This window comes from Alligator sinensis, unplaced genomic scaffold (assembly GCF_000455745.1).
Source record: "Alligator sinensis unplaced genomic scaffold, ASM45574v1 scaffold681_1, whole genome shotgun sequence".
Lineage (NCBI taxonomy): Eukaryota > Metazoa > Chordata > Crocodylia > Alligatoridae > Alligator > Alligator sinensis.
In genome coordinates, this window is record NW_005842315.1 from 273,028 (window position 1) to 284,701 (window position 11,674).

Consider the following 11,674-nt stretch of genomic DNA (forward strand, 5'->3'; position numbering starts at 1 on the left):
ATGTCAATGTTCAGCAATGCCAATACTCACCACGTATTGACCAATCAAAACCTCCACCACCATTAGTAAAATGAGATGTGCTCCTTGGCAAAGTACCATATGCCCCCATTTGAAGAACACTGTCGTAAAACACAAACTTAATTTTACAAAACATTTTCTAAATTAAGGCTCGATCATAGCATTCTGCCTATCCAATCAGCCTCAGAGGAACAAGGTATCTTTGAGAAGTACATGAGGAGTCTTCTAAAGACTGAACTGATGCACAACTCTAATTATTTTTATGGTGTTATCTTCTTTTGTGTGGAAAGACTGGATCTGATGGTCTGAAAGTGACTGCTGCATGGAAACTTAATCTAAAATTCTTCTTTTTGTTGTTTATTGGTATATAGACAGCCTTTGTCTGAATACAACAGCTCTATCGTATGACAAACATTACAACTACCTGTGGTACCAAAACATTAACATTGGTGTAGAGCAGTGGTTTTCAACCTTTTTTCATTTGCAGACTCCTAAAAAAATTCAAATGGAAGTGCGGACCCCTTTGGAAATTTAAAATGGAGGTGAATTGTTAGTGTGGGTATTCACATACTTTGATCATAGCTTTCGCAGACCCCTTAGGCACAGTCTATGGACCTCTAAGTTGAAAACCGCTGATGTAGAGTTTCTGGCATCACATGGTGGTGTTAATGTGAGCGTTTCCCATCAAGCAAATGGAAATAGCATGTCTTTCTCCTCTGAATTTCTCGATGGTTGGGTCATTTCTGCAGCTGCTTGTAACTACTTGTTTCCTTGATCATTGGCCAGTTTAGCTTGTGGGAGCCTGTTTAGGATTTTTGGCACAATATGTTGCTGCAATTATAATCTCACTCATTACTGTTTTTCATCAATATTGAAGTCTTATTCATTTGACATTCAAGTTCAGCTGTCATCTAAATTAATGAGCTGCACCCTTTCAATACCATTAATGCCAAGGCTCAATTGAGCTTTTGTGCTGGATTCAAAATGGACCTTCTATACTACCCATTTGTCTTCAATCTTCTTTCTCACAATGTTTATGGAGACTTTAACTGTGCAAACCATCCTTACTGCCATGCCAGATCAATCTCATGTATTTTCTGTTAGTCTTTGCATGGCACTTAGACTGCCTCTGGGGATTTCACTGATTTATGGGGTCGGATATCCAGCACTGGCTTTGCCTGCTCCACTGTAGAGTAATCAGTTATGACTGTAAAGTACTAGGGCTAGCAAAATGTTAGTAAGTATTAAAACGAGCACGGATATAATGGCTTAGTGCCTAGGAAGCAAGTCCCTAAAGGACTCAGGAGAGGGAAATGGTGGTTTGTACACTGAATATGAGTCACCAGCATGGTCTTGTTGCAAAAAAAGGCCCATCTCATGCAGCAGTATTGCATGCAAGATATAAGGTATTATCAGTCTGAAAAAGCGCCATAATTTTAGCCTATGTGAATGGAACTAGATCATTATGTTTGAGAATGAGCTGATTGTTCATGAGGAATACTAGCCTTTCTGACTGCAGAAGCGGTGAATGAAGGAACAAGATAGTCAACCATTGCAGAGAGGCAACATTGACTCACAGGAGCAATTGCACAAAAAATGGTGCTGCCCCCCCCCCAACCATAGCCTGGGCACTGTATGCAAGCCACTGAAGCAGCAACATGTGGTAAATTTTTTCCTTTCCCCCAGCCCCTTAGTGGGAATCATGCTTTCTACAACTGTGGAGCCAACTCAGCCAGCTTGTCATATAAAGGATGTCTTTACAGGGGGAGTGCACTGCAGACCTAAAACACAGCAGGCTATTATTTCCCCTTAGCAATGAATTTGCATAACTAAAATGAAGCCACCGTTTGACATGTACACATGTTAAACAGGCATCCAAGTATGTTTGCCAACCCACCATCTTTCATAATGAGCTGACCAGGATGTGGTTTAATTGCATTAAGTTGTCAACTCACTATAGATAATTTGATGCGACTGGGAGCAAGATTTTTTTCTGGTAAAGCCCTACAACTTCTGTTTACTGAGTATAAAATGATATGTCACTGAGTATTACAAAAAGGAAATTGGAATAGTTGTTTTAGACTCCATTTAAAAGTAGCAGACAAAGGGTCCTTACAAATGGCAGACTAGAGTCTGGTGAATTAATTTTTAAAAGCCTCGGTATTCTTTAGTACATGGAAAAGAAAGCAACCAAAACTTGAGGAAAAGACAAAGAGGGCAAAATTATGGTTAGCGCTACCAGATCAAAAGTTAACAAGACCCAAATACATTCAGAGTTTGCGAGGGGAATGCATTTTTTTAGCAAAAGTAAAAGTCCGCCTTGATTGCCTGGAGTGTCAGCTCTTTTAAACTCAGGAAGTCAGACAAAGCAGAGCACAGAACAAGCCCAAACCATGCCATGTCAGTGCTTTCTGAATAAATTTCTGCCTGCATTCTCTCTGGTGTTTTGGCAGGTCTTGAAAGTGTCTCTGCTCCTTACAAACCAGTGACACTGGGAAAGTAAAGAGAACACAGACACAGAGAGCTGTGTAAACTGGAAGAGAAGTTACTATTAAATGATCAGACAGAGACAAACAGTAGAGTTGTTCTTACTGGAAATATACTAAACATAACAAATAAATTGAGATTCCCAGATTTTTGATCTTGCAAATATGAAGCTTTCTGTGTAGAATGAAATAGTAAATGTTTTAATTTAAAAAATATGTTGAATATATATATATATATATATATATAAAAAAAATTACTAATTTCTCAGTTCTAAGCGCTGCAAGATAAAACCAGATCCTGAGGGAAGTCCAGGCTGGATGCATTATTGAGCAGGGATGTCAAACACATCTAGCCACATGGGCTAGAGGAATGGCACAGGACCAGTCCACCAGCTGAATGAATGGCCCCACAGACCAGATTGGGCCAATGGACAGTTCCACCCCTCTCTGCATGCCAGCTACTCCAGACCTGTGCCACATGCAGCACCAGGCAGGGCTGGTCCAGGATGGGTACCACAAACTACGGTGCTGGGCTTCTTCCCAAAGTACTGCTGGGGCTCCCGCTACTTTTGCTCAGGTGCCTGGCAGCCAAGGTGAAAGCTGTGGCACTGGAACCCCAGCAGCACTGTGGGAATAAGCCCAGCACCACGGCTTGTTCCAGCAGTGACAGCCAAGCACATACAATACCAGGCTTGTTCCCATGGTATAGCTGGGATTCCAGCACTGCTGCTCTTGCCCGGGCACTTGGGAAAGCCCCCAATGCAGGCAGGGTCAGGGCAAAAGTCTGTGGGCTGGACGACCCAGCTCTGCAGGCCGTGTTTGACACCCCTGCTACTGAGCATAGGACAATGCTATCACAGCTGCAGAGAAATCATGTGTGAAGTGCACCCACCAGTTAGATTTTTAGTGTTCACATTGAGAGCTCCTCTTTAAAGGCTAAGTGTCACTCACTCCAGTTCCATTTTATCTCCTGAAACTGTAAATGTAGTAGTGCAGATAGAAAAAAGTCTGAAAGGACACAAAGGGACTGAAGATAGGAAATGCAGCCCATTTGTTTTTCAAAAAAGAAAGTCACCTTACTTTAAAAACAACATCTTATTAGCTTTATTCCAAGTTATTCCATTGTCATTTGATGAAAAGAGAATAAAAAATAAATAAATAAAACGCCTTTAAACTGCTTAGGATGGGGTGCTTATAGCTGGGCAATCTAAATGACACAAACTGTCTTTGAGCTTCTTGAACCATTTGCTTTCAAATTCTTTGGCTGATGCAGCTACCAAGGATGATAGTGCTGAGGCCTCCATACACTTCACCTCTCCCTGACAGTCCTCCTTCAGTTTTTCTGGAATGAGATCCCCTCCCATAACCTGCAAATGAAATAAAGAGGGAAGACAGACAGGAATACAATCTGGTTACAGACCCATATAGAAACACATGCCTACAAATTGAAACAGGGATGGTACTGGCTCTACATAAGGTTTCCAGCTGTTAATCTATTGCATTTTGCAATAAGTGTGGGACATTGAAAGCCCATGTGTCTGAGTTGCAGGATTCCTCTCGGTTCCTGGCTGTGCTGCAGCGCTGGGATATATGCTCCCAAACTGAAGTGAAAAGCCACATTACTAACTGCAAGTACAAAACATAGCTGGCAGCAGCAGCAATATTCTGGTCTCCTGATAAAACAGCAGTCAAGCAGGTGCAAGGGAACACTTTTCCAGTTAGTTTGTAATAACAAATCTGCATATCACTGCCCTCTAGCGGACAGAGTCAGCCCTCTTAAAGGTCTGTCTGTGAAGTGATTTCCTCTTGACCTCAGTAGGCAAGAGCAAGTTATGTAGGTAGTATTGTTTTAGAGCTGAAAGACAGGATTTGTATCCCTCACGCTGCCTCGGTGTAACCTCTCTGTGATCACAGCCATGGAATATTTTCCCCAAACTTCTGCAATAATTTATACCAGGGCCCAGCCCACGAAACACTACTACTAAAAGTAAAGAATACTACAGAAAAGCCTCCATTTGTTCTTGTTTGTTTTTTTAAATAATGAGTTAGATTTCTGAATAAAACTATCTTTGTTTCCACATGTTCTCAGTTTGCTTCATGTTTGCAATTCTCTTTCATGCACTCTCTTTAAATAAAACTGGTGCCCACAAAAAACCAGGACACCTTTTAAGTGTGCCTGCACTGTATCTATAAACCAGTGATTCTCAATGAGGATGCCACAGCACCTTGGGGTGCCTTGAGATCCTTTTGGGGGTGCCACCGGATGCCACACTATGTTAGCACTGCTAGGTGTATGAACATGATTCATAAGATAAACCTAAAGATTTCAAATAGGAATCCGCAGTGTTAAAAGTATTCTGACCTGTCATGGTTTTTCTGAACTCTTTGCAACAGGAGAATTGCTCTACTGTTTTTCTGTAGTCAAAAGTTAAGTGAAAACAGAGCTGACATTTTCCACGGTGGGGGAGGGGGGAGGCTCAAGTCTATTGAGGGGTGCCTTAAGTCTAAAAAGGTTGAGAAACATTGCTAAAAAGTCTCATCTGAAAATGAAATGTGCCCTCACCTCAGTAATCAACAGCAAGGAGTTTTCCTTTAAACCAAAGGATTTTACTTGGTCTCCTGTTTCTTGCTGAGCCCGTAAATTATTCTCCAAAGCGAAAGAAGACTGTTGTAACTGCGTAAGTTGAAGTAAAAGTCTGAAAGCAGAAAGTCAGTTCAAAGAGGTGACAGCTTTTAAATTATTAAACAGGCAATGAAACGTCCACACTTTTACATCGTCTTCTTCAAGGGTACGCTGACCAGGGCAGCGCAGGAAGTGTGTCCCCATTACACACTTTGTAGGTTATGCTACATGCAGCACATGTTATGCGCTCAATGTAAAACTCCAGAAGACAGTAGGGTTCATCTCTGCATATAAAGATAAGTATTTTTTTTTTTTACCATAAAAGCTAGGAACTTAATTTTTAAGAGAAAGCAGCAGATTCGACTCGGAGTTATCTAACCCACAAAACCCAATGCTGGGATGTGGTTCTACAATCTTTCCCAATGGTTCCTGCTTCAAAGGAAGTACTGCAGAATCAGTATCATGATTTACAGGGCAGGTTCTGGCACCCACAAAATTGCCTGGGCAAACCCATTTCTTTAAAAGGCCAGTTACAGAAAACAGTAGCATGTTGAAGACTAAACCTCAAACAACTACTGTAAAGAGCCTTCAGGAGAGGGGATATCTAATATCTTTAACCTGTGAGTCCATGACAGCTTGCTTGTACTTAAGTGCTGAATATAGTTTAAAAAACAACTCAAATATTATCTTTATTTACAAAAGATTTTCTTTTTGTTACTTTAGCTCAGTTATATTCTGAGGCAGGACTTTTAGGAAAAGAAAAATCAAAAAGTTTAGTGCAGAATAGAACTAGGTGAGATTTTTTTTTAGCCAAATATATGTGTCAAAAAAGGTAGATTCAAGACAACCAAAACTAGTTGTGAATTTGGCAAATAGTTTTCCAGGGGAAAAAACTGAAAATTAATTTTTATTAGGAGACACATGCTGGTACATGGCATGGGGAATAAAAATACATATCATTCAGAAGAACTGTACACGATGAGGGCAAATCAGTGTTTCTAAGTAACTGAAACTGAACTCTCCAGACTGACACAGGCAGAACAAAACAGTATTGGTCTGAATGCAGTTTTAATATCCCAAATAGCGTTCGATCCACCAAGCCCCTCTAGAACTTAATTAAAAGTCACCTTCTCTTAATTCTAGCACAGTTGGAAATATAAATTATTCAATCCGCTTTTACCACCCTCGAGGGATGGGTATACCTCATCTGTTATAAGGCGTTCAGTGTAAACACTTTAAAAGCCCACAATATGGCTTTAACATATTCACTGACAAATTATTTCTGAAAGGCAAGGACAGAAATCATCTGACAAAAAACAGGCTCCATTTAGCTCTTTCAAAGATTATGCTTTAGGTATAGGTTTCTGTTTTTGTGGCAGCAAGAAAAGGGAGAGAAAAATGCTGACACATTTCAGTGCACTCCTGTCAATCAACTATCACAGGACTTATTCTTCAGCCTCATCCATTATGCAAATTGGTGTATTATTAAAATTCTCTCTCAAGAATCTAAGCTTCAACCAAATAATGCAGGCTGTAATCCCAGGAGGGAGGTTGGCTATCCCACATTCTTGAGAAGTTCAACTGCTGGAGCCTGAATTCCCAAACTAAAAGGAGCAGTACTATTAAAGCAACAGTATTTTCAGTGTAAATATAGGAAAGCTTCTAAATAAAATTACTTTAAAAAGTATTTTAAAATACAACCTACACCCCTTTAAAGGATGTCACTGAGAAGGACTTATATTTTTTGAATACTTGAGCAGTACCAACATCTTAGGGAACTAAAGCAAACAACCAAAAGCCATGAATTAATTTACTTCCCCCTTCCCATTAAAATATGTGGTTTTCTTTTTGCATCAAACTCATTTTACACAGCAACGCCAGGCTGGTGAGCTTCATGTCCCAGTTGTCATCCCACAATAAAATGTTACCACATTTGTGTTTCAAACAGTAGAGGTAATCTCTAAATTGCCACTGCAAAATGTTGATAGGAGAGCTGTTTTATACCGGTTTGCCCAAACTTCAGTTCATGGAGTACAAAGCAACCCGTGGTTGCTCTGTGAACATCAGGCCTCGTGTGCCTTTAGAATGTTTTCAATTAAAAGTCTCAGTGATAAGGATGTGTTCTGGTCCATGAGAAAGTGAGAGCTGCGAGTGGTTCCCAGATATTTTAAGCCAGTGAACCAATGTTTTAAACCAAGACCAGGGACACACAACACACTTATACCACTAATTTTAAGATGCAACTGATCTTAAGGTGGACTGCAAACAATGTCCAGCTCTACAACTGGTGCAACTTACTTAAATCTGGAAAACTGAAGGGTAAATCTACATTGGTGTTGGTTACAACCAATATGTGCACGGTGTTTCTGCAGATTATCCTGGGGTTTGCTCAGCTGCTTCTTTCCCTCCACATACAAGCAAGGTGCTTAACAGCTCCTAAATACCTGCAGCAAACATAGGATAGTTGCTCATCCATCCACTCCCAAACTCAGTGTAATTTACACTGGTGTACAAAACTGATGTAAATTAAACCAGTGTAAATGTATCGTGTGTTCAGGCCCCAAGCCTAGATAATACTTGCCTTTAATTATATATTTAGTTACCTTGTTCTAACAAAGGAGGCACATGCCTTTATCCCAACATCTTTCAGTGCTTCCTGTCCACAGGACGTAAAGGTGGCATGTTTCACTTTGTTCTGTGGTTTCGATTCTTCCACGGTACAAAAAGATCCTTGTCCTGATTGGTTAGCACTACACGATACAAAATCCCCATCCTTTCTCTCCGTAGCACATCTTGACTGAAAATCTTCTTCCCAGCTGTGCAGTTTGGGACACTGAAAGCTAATTTCCTTTCCTGATGAGGTTTCAACAACATGGTTGTTTGCAGCAACATCTTTCCGCTGATTGAGTTTCATTTCTGAAATGAACAACGGAGTCTGCAAAAGGCTCATGTAAGCCTCAGCAAGTAACTTCCAATACCAAGGGTTAAAAGTATGCAAAGAGATTAGTTGCTGTAGACATGTGATCATTTCCTCAGTATTTTCCAGATTACAGTATATGGCAAACTGCAGGTTGAGTACAGTTGTTAAATGATCTGTGTTAGTTGCCCAATTCCTCTAGAAACAAAAGATAGCAGATTAAAAGCCAATATCAGAAAGAACTCAGTCCTCTGTAGCATGGAAATATAACTTTCTGAGCAAGTGATAAACAAATCTCTCCCAAGGCAGCTTTTTTATGATATTCAATTAATTTTGGAAAAATTGTCCAGAATATTTTAATTCTGCTAAACCCATTAGGATAAAATGGTATAAACTATCGGCTGAATGGATTTCCCTTGGGGGTGCTTCATACCAACCTGAAAGACAGGCTGAGCCTTGAATTATCTACCTTAGCGTTTCATATACTGCCCACTTTAGCTGTATGCAAGTGACTTTTACATAAAATCAGCACTAGCAGTGGTGCCCACAGTCTCTGGAACATTTTCCTTTTTGGAGTCAGAACTGTTCTTGGGGGAAGATACTTCTTTGGGGGTCACTTTGGGGAGTGAACATTTGGAAATAAAAGTGGAACATAAACCGTGAGTGACACTTGTGACACGAAGATACTAATTGTTCATTTACCATCCCTGTTCTTGCAGCCACTATCCCAATATGTTAATTCCAGCCTACAGAGCAGGGTGTGTAGTCCTCTCCAGGACTACCTGCCCACACTGCGAGTGAGCTGCAATAGCTTTGTGGAGCAATGCTTCGGTTTCTAAAGAAAGCACATACCTACGGTAACACCTCCCTTCCAAGCACTGAGCTCACAGAAGGGTCTAATAAATGAAGAAAGTTTTTTCTGAAGAATGGCATATGCAGAAAGAGGACAGAGCCTGGCTATGTATTGGGGAAAGGATGCACAACTAACCAGTTTTTCTGCAATATCCAGAGCCTCCTGGTGCCTTCCTAGGTGAGCTAAACACCGAGCCTGGCCCTCTTGGACATCTCTTCTCATCGCAGTGTTACTGGGAGGTAACAGCAGCAGACAGCTGGAATATTCAGCCAGAGCTTTCTAGAAGGCAGTTTGCAAAAGTAAAAGTTAAATGAAAAAGCAACAGGAAACAGGGCTGAGCAGGAGTAAAATAATAATAAAAAGGACAAAAAGCTACAACCAGAAGGGATTTGAAGACCACAGGTTATTTGAAGACCACACAAGGAGGACTCAGGTCAAGCCTCAAAACTACTGCTAAGTTACCAATGAAGTCTAGAGGGACTTAAGAGTGTCTGGGCATGCACAGGTCTGCTTGTGGGCATGCCTGGAACTGCCTAAGTCTTGCTTATGCTGAATATGTATGCCATGCTCCTCCATCTCCCTCCCCTTCAGGTTCACAAACACAAGAAACCTGTCTTACCAAGGGGCCTGGGCCAACTGCACCAGACCCCACACAAGGGACAACCAGAGAACCTTCCTTTTACTCAGTAGCTCAGCCGTTAGGCTGCCAATGCCAGGAGAGAGAGACTGGTGTTTAAATCTCTCCTCTCACCAAGGGGATCTCAATCTGATTTTACCACCTCTCAAGTAAATCCCCTAAATCACCAAGTGAGGGGTTACTCTAGGGTAGGCTGCTCTAAATGGCTCCTGTTGAGGCTGCTCCACTTTGCAGAGAATGATTTAACATTCCTTAGACCAGAGAGGTGAGCCTGAGCAATAGTACTGTACAGCGTGGTGATTAGGGCACTCACCAGGGCTCCAATTAGCATTTAAGTATTTCACAGCTAGTCTGTACTGAAGCAGAGACTAGAATTTAGGTCTTTCCCCTTCCCCACTCCCCTCTTCTCATCAGTAGACCAGGGGTGTCAAATTCATCTGGCTCGGCAGGCCAGATGAGTAGCACAGATCCAGTCCCTGGACCAGATCTTGCCAACAGACCACCTCCCTCCCTGGATGGCAGGTTCCAGCACCCAGGGGGCCCACTCTCGGGCCCACACTGCACCTGATGCCAATTCCGGCCAGTCTGGGATCTGCACTACATGTGGATGCCAGACCAGTTGTGTGTGGCGTGGGTCCCAGACTGGCTGGGGCAGGTGTCGCGTGCTGCACAGCTCCTGGAGCAGCCACGTTGGGGCTGCCCAGGCCCTGAACACGTGGGCAGTCCAGCAAGTGCTACATGTGGCCTGTAGGACTGCCCTGGGATCCAGAAGCAGCACCCGGGGCAGGATGACATGGTCCCATGAGCCGTATCATTGATATTCCTGTAGCAGACTATACAGAGTACTGGTAGCCTCTCTCTCTCCAAATACCTCGTTATTTAATACAAAAACAAGCAGAATGCGACAGGCAGAATTAAGAGCAACTCGCCAGCAAGAGAACCTGGGGCTCCGACTAGCCTGGAGGTGGGCCAGGGCTAGTGAGCCAAAGGTCCCAGTGGGGGGATCACACCCGAAGGGGGATCAGTTCAGGGAGCCCGGCACGAGGGCGGAAAAGGCTGCCTGAGGGGAGGAATCCAGGTGGGGTTCAATAGGAGGATTCTGAGGCCCAGTGATTTATGAGACTATCTAGATGCTATCTGCAAGGCTTGGGCTGCGGTGTAGGAGAGGCTGCAGATAGCGCCCCCTGGCATTTGGGCATGAAATGGACAGCCTCCTGCTTAATTAACATAGATTAATTAATTATAACAACAAGGCATGGCGGGCGAGAATGTGGCCGGTTGGCCCAGGAACAGGTGGGCAGGCCATGGCAAGACCGGCCCCGAGCAGGCCCCCTGTTATAGAGCTGTTGGGACCTATCCCCTCTGGCAAACGAGGGAGGTGGCCCTGAGTAACTCACGTTCTGGCCCAGTGCTCTAGCCCAATAGTTCAACTTTGTTAGACTCCTATTTCCTATTTGAAATCTCGTGGCTTATCTTGTGAATTACAGGCTGGTGTCTGTACACCTAACAGTGCTAAATATTGCATGACCCCCTGCGGCACGCTTGAAAGGATCTCATGGCACCCTAAGGTGCTTCTGTACGCCTGCCTGAAAAATCACTGCTGTAGCCACAAAGCTTTCTCTAGCAGGTAGAGTGTGCAGTCAGTTCCATTTAAAGTTTGGAGCCCTACCCACTTAAGGGCTTATCTGTTTTAAGCCTTATCTATTTGCCTCGGGGACCACAGAAACAAAGCTCTCCGTGTACAGAGTAAGATCGCACTTTGCCTTACAAGCCTTACAAAAATCACACAAGCCTTACAAGCCTGCTGAGCACTGGCACTGAGCACTGGTAAAAGGAGGTACCTGAAAGGCTCGCTGCCGGTAGGCCAGATCACCGCAGAATTTCTTGGCAGTCAGAATTTCAACGTCATCCTTGCAGTCTGATGCCTCGCAGAACCACTGAAAACGTAAAACAAAACGTTCAAGTATCTACTAGAAAATGAACCAATGATTTTTCACTTGGCTACTGTGAAAACAACTAATGAGAAAAACTGTCTGTGGACTGAAATGTGGGTGATATGCCACACTGGCCCTCCAGGTGCGCCCCATACTTAGAATCTCCATCACTAAAAATAAAAAGGCAGCACGGAGCCTAAGAGCAC

At 42.8% G+C, this 11,674-nt stretch overlaps 1 protein-coding gene across 2 annotated transcripts; it reads right to left on the reverse strand.

Annotated features, from left to right (window-relative positions):
* Positions 1 to 3,595: 3,595 nt before the first annotated feature.
* On the reverse strand, positions 3,596 to 11,524 carry CUNH8orf76 (chromosome unknown C8orf76 homolog). Of its 2 annotated transcripts, XM_025209881.1 has the most exons (5): positions 11,376 to 11,524; positions 9,033 to 9,176; positions 7,731 to 8,242; positions 5,068 to 5,200; positions 3,596 to 3,871 (listed from the first exon to the last, which is right to left on the reverse strand). In XM_025209881.1, the coding sequence occupies exons 2-5, from the start codon at positions 9,117 to 9,119 to the stop codon at positions 3,683 to 3,685; spliced, it is 921 nt and encodes a 306-aa protein (XP_025065666.1). In that variant the 5' UTR covers positions 9,120 to 9,176; positions 11,376 to 11,524; the 3' UTR covers positions 3,596 to 3,682. The 2 variants fall into 2 exon arrangements, with proteins under 2 accessions (XP_025065666.1, XP_025065667.1); XM_025209882.1 differs by lacking the exon at positions 11,376 to 11,524 and having other exon boundaries at positions 7,731 to 8,240; positions 9,033 to 9,139.
* Positions 11,525 to 11,674: the final 150 nt, after the last annotated feature.